The following is a 15,134-nucleotide window of genomic DNA, read 5'->3' on the forward strand; positions in this document are numbered from 1 at the left end:
TTGTGAACATCACCACCCACAGGAAAAAGCAAACTGAAGGAGGAGGGCGGGGAAGGCTTTCTGCTCCGCTTTACTGAATTATGTTGGATGAGTGGGTTAACTTTTCTGTATTTGTAACAGTATTTGTGTGTAAATTTCACATTCTGTGTGGATTACGCGTGCCTTCCACGACCTGTGACGTATTCAGGTTCCAGCGCAGTCATGAGCTGAAGGTTTTTCCAGTACCGGGCTCTGACACGCGTACCCGTGCTGCAGCCCTTGCAGACCGGGTAACCTGCGGCTTCGTGCCGGGACACGCGGGGCTGACGGAGCCGACACCCGGAGCTGCTTCTCCGCGGGGTTCGGCCCCGAGCACCGCCCGCGGGCGGGCGCGCTCCGCCCCTGCCCGGGTAGCGCCGTGAGGCGGCGGCAGACAAGATGGCGGCGCCGTGTGGGCTGCGCGCCTTGCGGCGGCTCTGCGGCGTCGCGCTCTTCGTGTCTCAGCTCTACGTCCTCTCCGGCCGCGGTAAGAGTGGTGCCGCGGGATTCCCGAGGCCGGGCTGGGGACGGGCGGTCCCTGCGGCGCTGCGTGTGGGCGTCCGTGTGCCGCAGCTCCGCGGGAGGAGTCGGCTGCGTTGCTACGGGAAATGGGCACTCACAGCGCTGCTGAGTAATCCTCAGCGGTGACAGAATAAGGCTGAGCTCGTGTAAACGCGATTGCTTGTCTGAAGGGTGTCAGTCCGACCTAGTGCTCCGCTTGGATGTTTAGCGTTTACGTCCTGCCATCTATAAAACGGGAAACCTGACGTATATACGTTTCTGTTATGTTTTTTTTTTTTTTAATTCTAAAAATACCGCTTTCTTTCTCTTTTTTTTTGGTGCAGCGGGGTCTTTGATGGCCACAAAGCATTCACAGCCGCAGTCTGCATTATCAAAAAGCCTCACTGCAACGAGCACCAGCGCTTCCTACGTTAAGGCGGCAGGTACGGTGCTGTGCCCTTTGCTTTGCTTCTGGGGGTCTTCCCCCCTCCCAGCATATTGAGTTTACCTGTGAACTTCTTCCATTCTGTATTCTTTCTCAGTGATAAAGACATTGTAGAGTATCAAATCAAGAATTACTCTTAAATAACCTTAAGAAATGGTTTGCATTATGCAGTTAGAAAACTTGCTCGTATAACATCTTAAATTAGCATTGTGGTTCACGTGTTTTACACCCGTGATGGATGGTGGAAATTCTTGTGAGACTTCAATGTTCTGCAAGTTGTTACTGCTCCCAGTCCAACGTAAATGCAGCTTTTGTATGTCTCTGAGGGTACACAGAAGTAAGAGTTTCAGCCAGGTAGTAAGTTAAGAGGTGATTCTGAACGCATACAAACAATACATGGCTGAGCTAGCTGTTAACTTTGTGCTGAACGAGTCCATGCTGTTGTGCTGGGCTATGTTGTCCTAAGGTCCTTGTGCAGCTCTGCTCTGCTGTGTGTCTAGCATGGATTCTGTTTACCGCAAAGTCCTTTATACCGTATCAGTGCACATATATGTACTTGAATATGTACACTTCAGATTATATAGCTTCTTAAAATTTGATTCTATTTGTACATTTTGCCTTTCAGAAAGTACAGAAATTCCAGCTTACGTGACTAAATGTCCGAGCAATGGGCTTTGCAGTAGGTTGCCACCAGACTGCATGGTATGTAACACAAATTATTCCTGCATATATGGGAAGCTGGCCACTTTTGATTGCAGAGTCAAGCCACACGTTCATTGTGTTGTAAGTAACCCATTATCTTTTAAAAACAAATTTTAAGTAATTGTGGCATGTTGTCATAAAATGTACTGATATTTTACATAGGAAGATTGTTAGGCTATCATAGGCAGGTTGTCAGGTTTGTGATTGATAGAATTAATGTGATTGAACTGCAGGCTGTTGGTGGAGAGGCAGACCTAATCTGGTGCCTTTCTTGTATTATATCTTGTTGTCGTGCAGCCACTGATTGGGTTTAATCAGTACTGACTGGTGAAAACTGAACCAGTTTGAGAATGGGGGAGCTAATATATGTCAGAAGTTGAAAGCAATCTGAAATGTGAGACCCAATAAGTGAAAACAGTCAATTTGGCAGCAGCCTCACAGAGATTAGAAGCAGCAGCAGTACTAAAACTGTGTCTTAATAAGTTTGTCAGTTTTGTTATGCTGATTTTCTGTTGGATATGGAGGAACTGAAGAGCAACTGTCATTTTGCCCGGAATTTCTATCTCTGAGATGTAGTTTGATACTGAAGGCTGACATTTTCTTGATTGCTAATGAAGTCATAATGCTGTCCTTCTGTAGGATCAGAATAACCATGAGCAGGAGAACTTCACAATTAACATGACGTGCCAGTTTTGCTGGCAGCTTCCAACAGCTGACTACGTGTGCAGCAATTCTACAAACTGCATGACGGTTTCCTGCCCACGACAACGATACAATGCCACTTGTACAGTGCGGGATCACATTCACTGTCTAGGTAATGTGCCATACCATGGGTTTTGTAAAAAGAAAGGAAACAGTTTCTAAATAGCATTTAGATACTGAGTCAGCACAGTGGTTGTATGTATTGATTGGATTTCTTTACACTTGCATTTTAATTTTATTTATAGAAGTGGTAGCTAACTGCCAACACTGGTCTTCAAGATTTTTTGTTTTTGTTAACTGTCTTGACTTAAACTATTTTGCACAATATTAATGGAGTCATTTTCAAATGTATCAGGATAACTGAAAAAACCATGCTGGTGTTACCCAGCTAGTTTAATTTTCCCTGTTTATCTGTCCAATTCTGCTGTGGCACAAAGGTTGATGGTCTACAGAGGACTGCAGAACATAAGATTTTGTCAGAAATTCTTGTTTCCATTAGTGCCAGCTCTTTTAGTCCCTTGTTAGAGGAATACAGTGAATTTGACTTCTTGTATCATCACCTGATTTTTTTGTCTCTTGCATTAAGGCTCAAATGTTTTCTAACATTTTTAGGTAATAGAGTCTTTCCAAAGATGCTGTATTGCAACTGGACTGGAGGTTATAAGTGGTCCACTGCCCTGGCACTGAGGTACATGAAAACTACTAAAGAAATTTAAGCTAAAATGTGCATTAATTATAAAGGTATCGTGTATAAAATCTTTGTTCCACGTTGTTCAGCACAGTGGGTATTTTATAATGGTTTAGAATTTAGACCATGAAGGCATACAGTGCCTGAAGATTCTGTATTAGCTGTCTTAAGTAGAGCTTGAAAGGAAACCATTACCCTACTTCTGCATCGAATGTGCTTTCTTCATTGTAAATGCCAATGATTCTGAAGCCTCATGGATGACTCTGAGTAGAGAGAAAGTGCATTCTTTATTCTCTGTGGTGTCAGATGAGGTACAAAGCTGAAATAATTCTGTGGACTTAAGATTGTTCACTCCCTCTACATAATACGCTCAGTTAAATTAAGGCTGAAAATCATCCAGTTTGCTTCTAGAATGCCATTGTGTCTGAATTTGATGGATATTGCTGATCTGTGTGTAGATGGTTTATGTTTTTTAACACTTCTTTTCCAAGTGTTATAGATGGAAATGCTTTAAAAATGAAGATTCTTACATTTTAAAACTATTAGGGCAGAAGGCAGCATAGCAGTTTTGAAATAAACTATGAAATAAATATTTAGGTAATTTTTGATGCATTAAGCCTTGAATGTACGTGGAGTTCTTTTGGTGGCAAGACATTTTTCATTAAATTTTAGTGCTTCAAAGATGATGAATTACATAGTGAGAATCTGTATTCCCCAAGACAAGTACAGAATAAAGCTGTGACTAAGGACATGATGTAACACAGTTGCCTTTGCAGCAGTTGTTCTGTCTGCCTCCAGCTGGAGAAATCAGCTCTCATGGGGGTGAGCATACTGCTGGCTGATCCTGTGGCCTACTTCGTAAGCTTCTGCAAAGTTAAAAATAAATCATCTCTACTTTTCTATTTCTTGCCATGAATGAAAAACTGTCGAGTCTCTGGGGGCTATAAATATAACTATATAATAACATAAAAGTAATGAACTGTTTTTATTCTCACAGCATCACCCTTGGTGGATTTGGAGCAGATCGTTTCTATTTGGGCCAGTGGCGGGAAGGTCTGGGAAAACTCTTCAGCTTTGGTGGACTTGGAATATGGACGCTGATCGACGTGCTGCTCATTGGCGTGGGCTATGTGGGACCTGCGGATGGCTCTCTTTATATTTAAATGCAGTTCTAGTTTCAGAGAGGAGTAATTGCTTGGAAGGGGCTCCCGATAGAAGTATGTAGAAGTTTGAGCCCTTAAGATAGAATAAAGAATGGTTGTTCTTTCTGTGTGGATACGTTTTAATGTACAGTATCTGTACGTAGTTTGCCTTTAAATAAGGTAAAATAAAGGAGTGAATCACTAAGTTGAAATTAATTTCCCTTCCTTTATGGACACGCTGTTTTTCTGCGAGGGGCTGATGGCCTGCGGAGCTCTGCACTGTCCTCTGTGATCTGTCTTCACCAAAAGAGCTGTAATCTGCGGCTTAGTGAGTTGTTTTCTCCATACTTGTATGTATGTATCGGTTTAATTTTAAAGCTGGTATACCCAAACATGTCAGTAATGTTTTTTTCTGCTGCATTCCTGTGGGAGGTTAATTTCTTTGCCTGAGGTCACCGTGCTTGAATGCAATGAATACCATCAATCTCTAGCGTTTGCTTATTGGCCGATGGACTTGGGGTTAGAATTAGGCTGCGCTAAAGCTCAAAGCTGAATATCCCGGATGTCGTGGTTTTGGTCGGGTCTGACCTGCATACGATTGAAATACTCTCCTATTTCTGTGCCAGCCATCTGCAAGCTGAACTCTGTGCCGGAGCTGTGGCAGCGCGGCGCCGGTCAGGCTGACGGGAGCGTCCGCCATGCGCCGGGGCGCCGAGGGGCGGCGGTCGGACGGGCGTTTCCCTCGAATAAACTTGAACTTGGAGCGGTAATTGAGTTTCGCGTTCCGTGCGCTCCCCTCCCCGGGACGTCCCCGAGCCCGGCCCTCCTGAGCCGCCGGCCCCGCCCTCCGCGCACAGGCGCCGTCATGGCGGCGGAGCCGGAGCGGGGCTTCTACCGGGAGCTGCCCAAAGTGGTGAGCTCCGGGGCGGCGGCGGCGTGGCCGCGGGAGGGGCCGGGAGCTGCCTTGCGGCGGCTGGGGGCTGCGGACGGGGCCGGTGCTTCTGTCCGACGTACGGCCGCTGGGGTGCTCTGTTGTGCGCTCGTCGATGCATAAAGAGCTGGCTGAGGGGGTGGCCCTGCTTAATATCTTTATTGATGGTCTGCGTGAGGGGATTGAGTGCACCCTCGGTGAATTTGCAGGTGGTACCGTGCTGGGAGGACGTGTTGATCTGCCTGAGGGCAGCAAGGCCCTGCAGGGGGATCTGGATAAGCTGGATCGCTGAGCTGAGGCCGGCGGGGTGATGTTCAGCGGGACCAAGAGCCGGGTCCCTGCTTTGATCACAACAGCCCTGTGCGTTGCTGCAGGTTGGGGCAGAGCGGCTGGAAAGCTGCGTGGAGGAAAAGGGTCTGGGGGTGACAGCTGACAGCTGGCTGAGCGTGAGCCAGCGGGGTGCCCAGGTGGCCAAGAAGGCCAGCAGCATCCTGGCTTGTAACAGAGACAGTGCAGCCAGCAGGAGCTGGAGGAGATTGTCCCTCTGTACACAGCTCTGGTGAGGCCACATCTTGAATGCTGTGTTCAGCATTGGGCCTCTCACTACAAGAAAGATATTGAGGTCCTGAGTGTGTCTGGAGAAGGGCAACAGAGCTGTGAAGGCTCTGGAGTGCAAGTCGAATGGAGAGCAGCTGAGGGAACTGGGATTCGGTCAGTGTGGAGAAGAGGAGTTTCAGGGGAAACCTTGTAGCTCTCGTCAACTCCTGAAAGGAGGTTGTAGTGAGGTGGGGACAGCCTCTGCTTCCAGGTAATAGCAACAGGGTGAGAGATGATGGCCTTAAGTTGCACCAGGGGAGGGTTCAGATGTGATATTAGGGAACATTTCTTTCAGAAAGGATGGTGAGGTGTTGGAATAGGCTGCCCAAGGAGATGGTGGAGCTGCTGTCCCTGGGAGAGTTCAAGACAAGGTTAGATGTGGCACTGAGGGTCATGGTCTGGAACAGGCACAGGCGTGGGTTGCTGGATGTGCGAGGTGATCTTAGTGGTCTTTCCAACACTAATGATTCTGTTCCATATGCTGGGAGGTGCAATGCATGTTGGCCTTCTGCTTTATTTGCAGCTTTTGTAATCTGTTCGTCCAATTAAAACAGTTGAGCGTGAGCTTTATTTTCTTTATTTTGTCCTGTTTACCCTGAAGCTACCCCAAGAAGTCTGTCCCTGATAACATGTTCTCCATGTTCTGAAGGGTGTGTTTTAGTGCATCTGTGCTATCTCTGGGTGCGTGCTGCTGCATCTTATCACTTCTGGTTTTCCAGAACAGCCAGCAGCACGTACTCACCGCAGAGCTAGCACGGCAAAACCAAGCTGCATGCTTTGTGTGTTCTGTTGTGTAGAAATCAGTCACCAGCAATGGAAGGCAATTAGTCCTGGTGTGCTGCTAATGGGTAGAGACAGCACCTTGCTGAGTTTCTGGCATGAGCTAAGATTTCCGAGCATTAAATAAATAAAGTCAAGTAGATATAAAAGTATAGCTTGTTCTGAACAGTGTGTATGTGCATCTAATTTACAACGTATTAACAAAAAATTGTTTTCTCTTAATTCTGTGAGAGCTGTTCACATCCTCCTCCCTGCAGTGGCACTGCTCCACCAGTTAGCTGGGCACCTGAGATCTGTGCTAACCACAGCCTTCCCAGTGAGAGGCAAAGAGGACAGTCTCAGCTGTTCTGGTGCATGCTAACAGATGAAGAGGTGATGGTTGGCCAAACATAGGGACAGTTGTGATTTTCAAACTTGGAGTGAAACAGTAATGCAGGATAAATGAATGGTAATACAAAAAAAAAAAAGTGGATGCTGTCCTTCTCACTTAAACACCCACAATGTATTTCCCCCCTCCTAGGAACTTCACGCTCATTTGAATGGCTGTATCAGTTCTTCTACTATGAAGAAACTTATGGCCCAGAAACCATACCTTCAGATCCAGAATGGAATGACTGTGATTGACAAAGGAAAGAAAAGAACCTTAGATGAGTGAGTAAACACGTGTGAGATCAACATTTACCACATACCTTTTAATCAAGTTGCACACTTAATTACGACCTTGTATACTGACTGCAGAAATATATATTACAGTACAGTAAAACCTGTTAGATTTGGTTTTCTAGTTGTACTTACAAAGACATTTCTTAAATATTTGGGAGGAAAATGGAAATCTCATTTGATGTTAATAATTTCTGTTGCAAATGTGTTAGCTTCTGAAATCAGAAGTGGCTCTTAAGATGATCTTGGTTGCCTTATAGACCAAATTCAATGGTCATTTTAAGCTACAAGCAGGTTAATTAACATAGTATGTTTTCACAGCATAGATTTTTTGGATTAGTCATTTTACTGTTCAGTGTTTATTTTCTTCCATTTTATTTTAGATGTTTTCAGATGTTTCAGATCATCTATCAGATTACAACAAGAACTGAAGATATTTTATTGGTAAGTTAATTAAAACAGTTTCAAACAAGCAAGTGATGGACAAAGTCAAGGTTGGTTGGTCGAAGTCTGAATAACAGTGGTGTCAACAAAGGTCCCTTCAGTTGGAGGTCACAGTTGCTAGTTTAAAATACATTACTTTAGAAATTCAGGATTTAAATAGTTTTTCCATTTAATACTTCTTTAAAAGCAATGAGCTTCAAATATGGTGGTCCTTTTTACCATTCAGGTACTTGGACTGGTAATGTCAAAAAAATGTGATTCCTCTTCATCAGTAGCAAAGCTTTGGTTTATTACAGTCTCTTGTTTCTTTGCCCTGTTATGTACTAAAGCTACAGAACAAGAATTGTCTTTTGTTTACCTCAGATTACAAAATTAACTGGAAGAATGGTTGTGTGATCACTATAGGGAGAATAAAGTGTAGTAGTCTCTTTCCTCATCTAAAAGGGTTTTTAGGTGGCCTGTTAAATTACAGAAAAGTAGAGGAGCTGTGAAGAGGTTTATAAGTGCACCAGGTGAGGAGTGTTCTTATTCAGACACAGAAATGCTTGTTTGTCATGGCCCTCTCTAGTATCTGTATGGGAATGCAAGATACTTCCATGGGCAGTATTTCCAGGAGAGCTGGGAACGCATCCGTCCTGAAAATGTTCTAAGTTCCATGCCAAAAGATAATAGGGTCTCATTTAGATGTAAAAGAGAATGTAAACCATTAGAACTGTTATTTTCATGATGTTGAATGTGCTGTTTCTTAACTAGATAACTAAGGATGTTATTAAAGAGTTTGCTGATGATGGTGTCAAATATCTGGAATTAAGGAGCACTCCTCGAGAGGAAAAGTCCACAGGTATAGTCTGTTCTTGTTAATTCTCAAGTCCGTTGTGCTTTAAAACATAGTTAAGGCTAATGTTAATAACAAGGCAAGTTAAATTCAGTTGGATCAATTAAAATGTACTTTAAATAGAAAAGCAAAAATTAGCGATGTAAAAATATGTTACTTTAACTATTTACTGTCAGATTTTTTTGAGAAAAAATAAAAGATGTGTTGGTTGTAATTCCATTATCCAAGAATTTGAGTTACTGACTTAAGTGGGACATCTGAGTGTGCTAATATTTTTAGTAGGTGATATGTTTTGGTTTTATTACTCCTTCTTTTATTTTTTATGTTATTTAATAGAAATGCATGAGAAAATTTCTCCTAGATGCTTAGCAAGAAGCTTCATCAGGCTTAGGCTTCAAAGTTAAACTGTATTTACAAATTGAATTAGAACTGTGTAAATCAGAGAACTGTGGAGTAAAATAAAAGGTGCAAAATAAGCAATGATGCTAGAGAGCTGGGTCTGCAGTGTAATCAAATTAATTCAAATATGTTGATTCCAAATGTGTACATGTGTTTGTAGGTATGACCAAAAGGATGTATGTTGAAACTGTACTTGAGGGTATAAAGCAGTGTAAAGAAGAAGGCTTGGATATAGATGTAAGGTAAATGAGCCCATGGAGTGCCTCTGGTCAAGGTTTTGTTTAGTCTGATGGTCAGCCATGGTTTGCAGAGATGTTTATGAAACAGGAAAAAGAAAATTGTCTAAACCAGAAAATACATTGATTTCTGTATATTTTTTAATTAGCATGCAGTCTGACTAATAAAATCTTTTTTTTTTACAGAAAGTCACCTTTGTAATGGAATAGAAATATAATTCATATGCAAATTTGATTTTTCATCTTCACTTTTACTGATAGAGAATGAGGCTGGGAGCAACTTTTCCTCTAAGGCTGTGCATTCTCTGCAGCATTTTCAGGAAAAGCAGTGTTTTGAAGGAAATTACATTGGAGACTCTTTTTCAGGGCCTACATTTACTGCAAATGTTTTTGCTGGGTTAGCTCTACAAGCAGCCTGCAGTAAAGGAGAGATAGTTAAAAGGATCTGAAAGTTTTTAGAGGGTGTTAGTTGTTGCTTACAGGCAATGAATCTACGTGCCTGTGTAACAAATTCTTAGTAGCAACCTGTTAAATTTATTTGTGCAAGTTGCAGTCGCTTATTTTTCATGTGTGCCTCTCCTGAGGTTGCTCTCCTGGTACTGCAGGCAGCAGAAGAGCAGTATGTTGTGCCCTGCCCTCCCTGTCTCCATGGCTGCTGCATTTCACTTTTTATTGTATTTATTGGATTCGTGTCCCTCTGCACTTTAGTACCTTTGTTCCTCTCTGTAGTCGACCATGATGGAGATGAAGGGCCATTTGTGTTGCTGTGAGATTTGTTGGTCTCTTGATACTATGGCTTGTGTTTTACTTAACGTGTCTGTTTCTCTCCAAGATTATTAATAGCAATAAATAGAAGAAGTGGCCCGACAGTTGCTAAGCAGACTGTTAAACTTGCTGAAGAATTCCTTCTTTCTACTGATGGGGTTGTAGTAGGACTTGACCTCAGTGGTGATCCAACTGTAAGTGTTTTGTTTGATCTGCCCTTGGAGATGAGTATTTAATGTTGTCTAACAGAAGGCCATTCCAAAAACACTTGCTTCTTCTAAGATTTTGCCTTGTGTTCATTGCTTGTTTGAATAAATTATTTGTAATGTTGATACTGTGCTAATCCCTGTTGCTGTAAGGAAAAAACACTCTTAACAAAGAATCAGTAGATTACAACACCAAAAAAAGTCACTGTAAAGCAGTGTTTATCTGGGAATTGTCTCTTACTAAATTGTCCCAGTAGATTGGCTGGGTTGAGGTACATTAAATACAGTGGCAAGTCTACAAGTATAAATTTTGATTAGTTGCACCAAATGGTCTTTTGGTATTAAGAAAACAAAAATATTTGAGGATAGCTGTTGAAGTAAAATGTAATAGCTCTAGACGATACTTATGGAAACGTTATCAAAATCAAGACGTGTGAGTGGTCAGTGTTGGGCATCGCCTGAGCTACTGAGGTATAGCTAATTTGTCAGAATTGCACTGTACAGCTGAACATTATCTGCTGTGCTGTAATGTAAAGTGGAGTAATGGCAAAAGAAAATAAGTCAGTGTAACTGTAGTGGAGCTAAGTATTTTGATATTGCTAGACTTCTTAATCACATAATTAGAGAAGTCCTGTAAAAGTAGATGTAGAATGATGATGCAGTTCTTTTTTCAAGGCAGGGCATGGTCAAGATTTTTTGGAACCCCTCTCAGAAGCAAAAAAAGCAGGTCTGAAGCTGGCGTTGCATCTTTCAGAGGTAAAAGTTTTCATTATTTTAGTCCTCTGTAATTCCCATTTCATAAAAACCTTGGTGAAGCTAACAGTCGCTTCTGTGGGTTTTGAACTTCTCATGAGAAAGCAGCACTGGTTTTGACCAAAGAAAAGAAAGATAAATCTTCATCAGTCAGTTCTGAGTAAGAACTGTGGAACTGTTTCTTACTGTGTTATATGTAGTGAGGGGAACAAGAGGGAGGGCAAGCATGAATTTGAAAATCAGAAGTACTCTAGGAGGTCCACTGTTCTTTTCCCGGTATATTGTCAGAAGTCATGTATAGTAAAAGTTGCACGTTTTCATGATTGAAATTTTAATTTTGTTTTGGCTCTGCTTATTGCAGTAGAATGAGTTGGACCTATTCATATGATCTGTTGAAGTGGTGGCAGATGTCTACTCTGAGTCTGATGAATGCTGAAAATACTTTTATTTCTTTAGGAAGTTCATTCATACTTTACTATTTCATTAAGGATTTTTTTTTTTTTTTTTGCAAAATATTCCCACATGCTTATCTGAAAATATATATTACATTGTAATCTGGCTTGGGGGTTTTGTTTTGTTTAGGGCTATTGCAGTTAAAGTTCTTCATGCAGTGTTTTTAACAACTGTGTGTAACAGAGGTTGAAGGACACCTTGACAGGGTAGTTCTGAAACTGAAGAATTCAAAGCTGATTTGATGCCTCTGACTGAAAGTACTTCAGAATTTCGAGTACTGATTATCTGTTACATATCCTTTTAGGATTATGGCTTCTTTCTTTAACAATTCAAAGTTGATTGTCACTTTCATGCCTTATTTCTTTCTAAAGAGGTTAGCAGTGCAGAGATTTAGCTTCATTAACATTCCATTTTGCTTAAATGTGCTATGAAAATAGACCTTGAACTCAGTTGTAATTATTTAGGATGTTATTTTGTTCTGCTTTGATGGAATGTAAAATGTATCCTCCCTAGATACCAAATCAAGAGGAGGAGACCAAAGTTCTCCTGGGCCTGCCTCCTGACAGAATTGGACATGGAACATTTCTCAACTCTGCAACAGCTGGTTCAGAAGAATTAGTGCCTCTTGTTAGACAGAATCACATACCTATTGGTAAGGGAACAAGTTAAGAACTCACTTGGTAGTCTCTGAACTTAAGAATATCATGCTTACTGCTGATTTAATAACTCTGATTTGTCTTTGATCAGGGATATCTTACACTGCCACGTTAATCTTTGTCTGTATGGAAGAATGACCTGTATGGGTATACTGGTGGCACTTGTATTTTTGATATATTTGTGGCAGCAGGCAGTTGATGTCTTAGATGAAAACAAAACTGAATCATAACCCTAGGTTACTGTGAAAGGGTGTGTGGTGTTTGTGAGCTCCTAACATCTTACACACAGTCAGTAGTTAGAAAGAAAAACTACTGCACATTCATCAGAAGATCTTACAAAACATTTGAAGCATTGAAAATTAAGAGAACAACAATTGATTTCAGTTTTCATTTAGAATGGAAGCAAGCCCATTAATGTGTAAAAAAAAAAAACCACAAAAACATCTTTTAGTCTAATCTATATCCTTGTTTATTATATTTTTGTTCCTTAGAACTTTGCATGACATCAAACATCAAAACTCAGACAGTGCCTTCCTGTGACAAACACCATTTTGGATACTGGTACAGCATTGGACACCCTGCAGTGCTTTGTGTAAGTTTTTAACCAAGTATTTAGACAGTAAAACTAGAGCAATACTGGAGTATGGCTCCTTTTACAAATCAAAGCTGAGTTACCAACAGTTTCTGTCACTGCAATGTATCATCTGCTTAGAGCAAATCATAATATTCCATTAGAGAAATGCTTGCAGTATGAGTGGGAATGCTTAATATTTATCTTAGCTTTGTTGTAAAGCTGGACATTTTCCCTATGTAGATAATATAATCAGCAAAATATGCAGTGGCATTCTTAACTATATACTGACAGATCTTACTTAAGCAAGGGTTGAATCAGTATGATTTAAAGTTTGTGCTTACATGAGTATTTATTATGTTGAATAAGGCTTCTCCAATTCTCTTGAGTTCTCTTGCCACCTCATGGAGGTCCCAAGTGCATGGCAGGATTGCACGCTCTATCATCCTGTTGTTTTACCCCTTGGAATTTGTAGCATTGTGCAAGCACATATGTGTTCTTAAGCATTATGCTTACCATTCAAACAAGCATCAGCACTTCATATTTTATTATATATCACTGAGTTTCAAAAATAGTTCACAATCAGAGATTATTTATGAGATTTTGAATTCTGAAAAGTCTAGATCAGACAGTGATGTCATGTCAGAAAGCAGTTGCCCCATGAATGCCTATTAAAAGAACAGCAGAGAAAGAGATGCTGTGGTGTCTGAAATTTAGCAAGGTACAGATAGCAGTCTTCTCTGAGGGGACACAAGGGCTCTGAGTGAGTAATAGGAAATCTCAGCAATGCATCAGTAATCCTAACTGGTTTCTTTTAGACAATCTTCAGATTGTTTTCAGTTGTGTGTGTGAGGTGCTACCCCAGCACTTCAGTCAGTCTGAAGAAATTATTTGAGCTGACGGTGTCTGAATGCAGAGGGTGAAACAGTTTCTTCCCTGAAAACGTAGCAGAATAGAGTTTGATCTAGTTCCCAAATCTGAGGAAAAAACAAATAAGGAGATGATGCATGCAAAGTATGTAAATACTTGCATATTTAATATGCTTAACTGGACATTTTTCCAGCTGTTTTTATAGGAAATACTATTTTCTGGACAATTTATGTTACATTTTATAATTTATGTTTAGGATTTCATGTGTGTTTAAGTAATTTATTAATTGTTTGTGAAAATAGGGCAAAGTAGGGATGAACTGATACTCAATAGAAGGAAGAACTGGAGTAAAATGTGGAAAATGTTAAACTTGTTTGTGTGTGTAGACAAAACCCTCTAACTAATTTAAACTTTATCTTTCTTTCAATTCAACTCCAGACTGATGATAAAGGCGTATTTGCAACAGATCTATCTCAAGAGTATGAACTGGTTGCAAAAACATTTAATCTGACTCGATCGCAGATGTGGGATCTTTCCTATGAATCAATCAACTACATCTTTGCTCCAAATGTAGTAAAATCAAAGCTAAGGGAACAGTGGTGTAAACTGAAGCCAACTCTGTTTGGTTAGTCAAACTATTGTTCTAAACAGCTTAGGTGTATTAGCTTACCTTGTTTTTAATTTTATTATTTTTTAGACAAAAAACCCTGGCTTCAGCCTTTTCCAGACATGAGACTTATAAATCCAGTCCATAAACCATGCCATTTTTAAAAGCAGGTGGACATGCATCCTTTGGTAGCAAGGGCAGAAGTGAATGTCATTTTATAGCTGGGAAGGGCCCTAAATCAGTAATTAAAGTTCCAAACATTACATCATGTAGTGCCTTTACTTGATAGGACATTAAAAAATAAAATACTTGGATGGAATATGTCATCTTACTAGAAGCATTTGAAACTGAGAGTAAAGATACAGTTGTTAGGATTTAAAGGCTGCTTGTTGGAAGCACTGTGCCAAACAGTTTAGATATGGGTCTGGATTTGTTTCTTTGTATTGTTTTTGATCAGAAGTTTTAAGCAATTGATTGAATGTGAAAACAACCTCAGGGAGAAGGAAACACTTGTCTCAAGGGGCTGGAGTACTGCATCTGCTTTTGGTGGCATACCTGTGTGACTGAGTCCTGCTGTGGGTTCTCCAGTGTATTGGGGGTGCCTATGGGTACACTCAGTATTGATTGTATTTAGACAGAGATTAGAACCTTGAAAGCCTTAGTGAATTGTGACCTACTTGGAGGAAATGGTCCAATTCTTGAAATGCTCTTGATATCTTCTATTTGTTTATTGTAAAAAGCAATAAAAATACTTTGAGTGTGCATGTTTCAAAACAACTACCTCAAGTGTGTATGTGTGAATGCATTTGAGATCTATAGGACAAGAATGTGTTGCATGGCAGCCTGTCTTCCCAGCAGCACCGCGTTTGTTCTGACAGCAGAGGGTGCTCATGTACATCTGTATATGTGTTGTGATTCTGAGATAAAATGTGTGAACAACTGTATGCTGCTGTTATATAGTATAGCATTAATTCCTGGTGAATGTAGGAAGTATGTCAAGAGAAGGTATTTTCTTCCTAAAGGATTTTTGTATTGATTAATTACACAAGGAAACTCTCTGGGCTCTGCAAGGAGTCCTGAGTACAAATGCAACACAAAAGCTTATATGACTTCTGTTTTGGACTTTTTTTTTTTTTTTTTTACAAAGTGAGCACCAGGTACGATGCTGACAGG

The 15,134-nt window shown here is 40.9% G+C and overlaps 2 protein-coding genes across 2 annotated transcripts; both read left to right on the forward strand.

Moving 5' to 3' along the window:
- The first annotated feature begins 402 nt into the window (after window positions 1-402).
- TM2D3 (TM2 domain containing 3) lies at window positions 403-4,410 on the forward strand. The gene is made up of 6 exons (XM_065733740.1): window positions 403-505; window positions 864-962; window positions 1,590-1,747; window positions 2,306-2,480; window positions 2,981-3,056; window positions 4,054-4,410. The coding sequence occupies exons 1-6, from the start codon at window positions 418-420 to the stop codon at window positions 4,217-4,219; spliced, it is 762 nt and encodes a 253-aa protein (XP_065589812.1). The 5' UTR covers window positions 403-417; the 3' UTR covers window positions 4,220-4,410.
- A 622-nt stretch (window positions 4,411-5,032) lies between these two features.
- ADAL (adenosine deaminase like) lies at window positions 5,033-14,224 on the forward strand. Its single transcript, XM_065733820.1, has 10 exons — window positions 5,033-5,111; window positions 7,027-7,157; window positions 7,550-7,610; window positions 8,364-8,451; window positions 9,005-9,086; window positions 9,913-10,039; window positions 10,727-10,807; window positions 11,771-11,909; window positions 12,405-12,505; window positions 13,793-14,224. Exons 1-10 carry the CDS (start codon window positions 5,064-5,066, stop codon window positions 13,982-13,984), a joined length of 1,050 nt encoding a protein of 349 aa, XP_065589892.1. The 5' UTR covers window positions 5,033-5,063; the 3' UTR covers window positions 13,985-14,224.
- Window positions 14,225-15,134: the final 910 nt, after the last annotated feature.

This window comes from Cyrtonyx montezumae, unplaced genomic scaffold (genome assembly GCF_038088225.1).
Source record: "Cyrtonyx montezumae isolate F1298 unplaced genomic scaffold, pur_monq_1.0 scaffold_17, whole genome shotgun sequence".
Classification (NCBI taxonomy): Eukaryota; Metazoa; Chordata; class Aves; order Galliformes; family Odontophoridae; genus Cyrtonyx; species Cyrtonyx montezumae.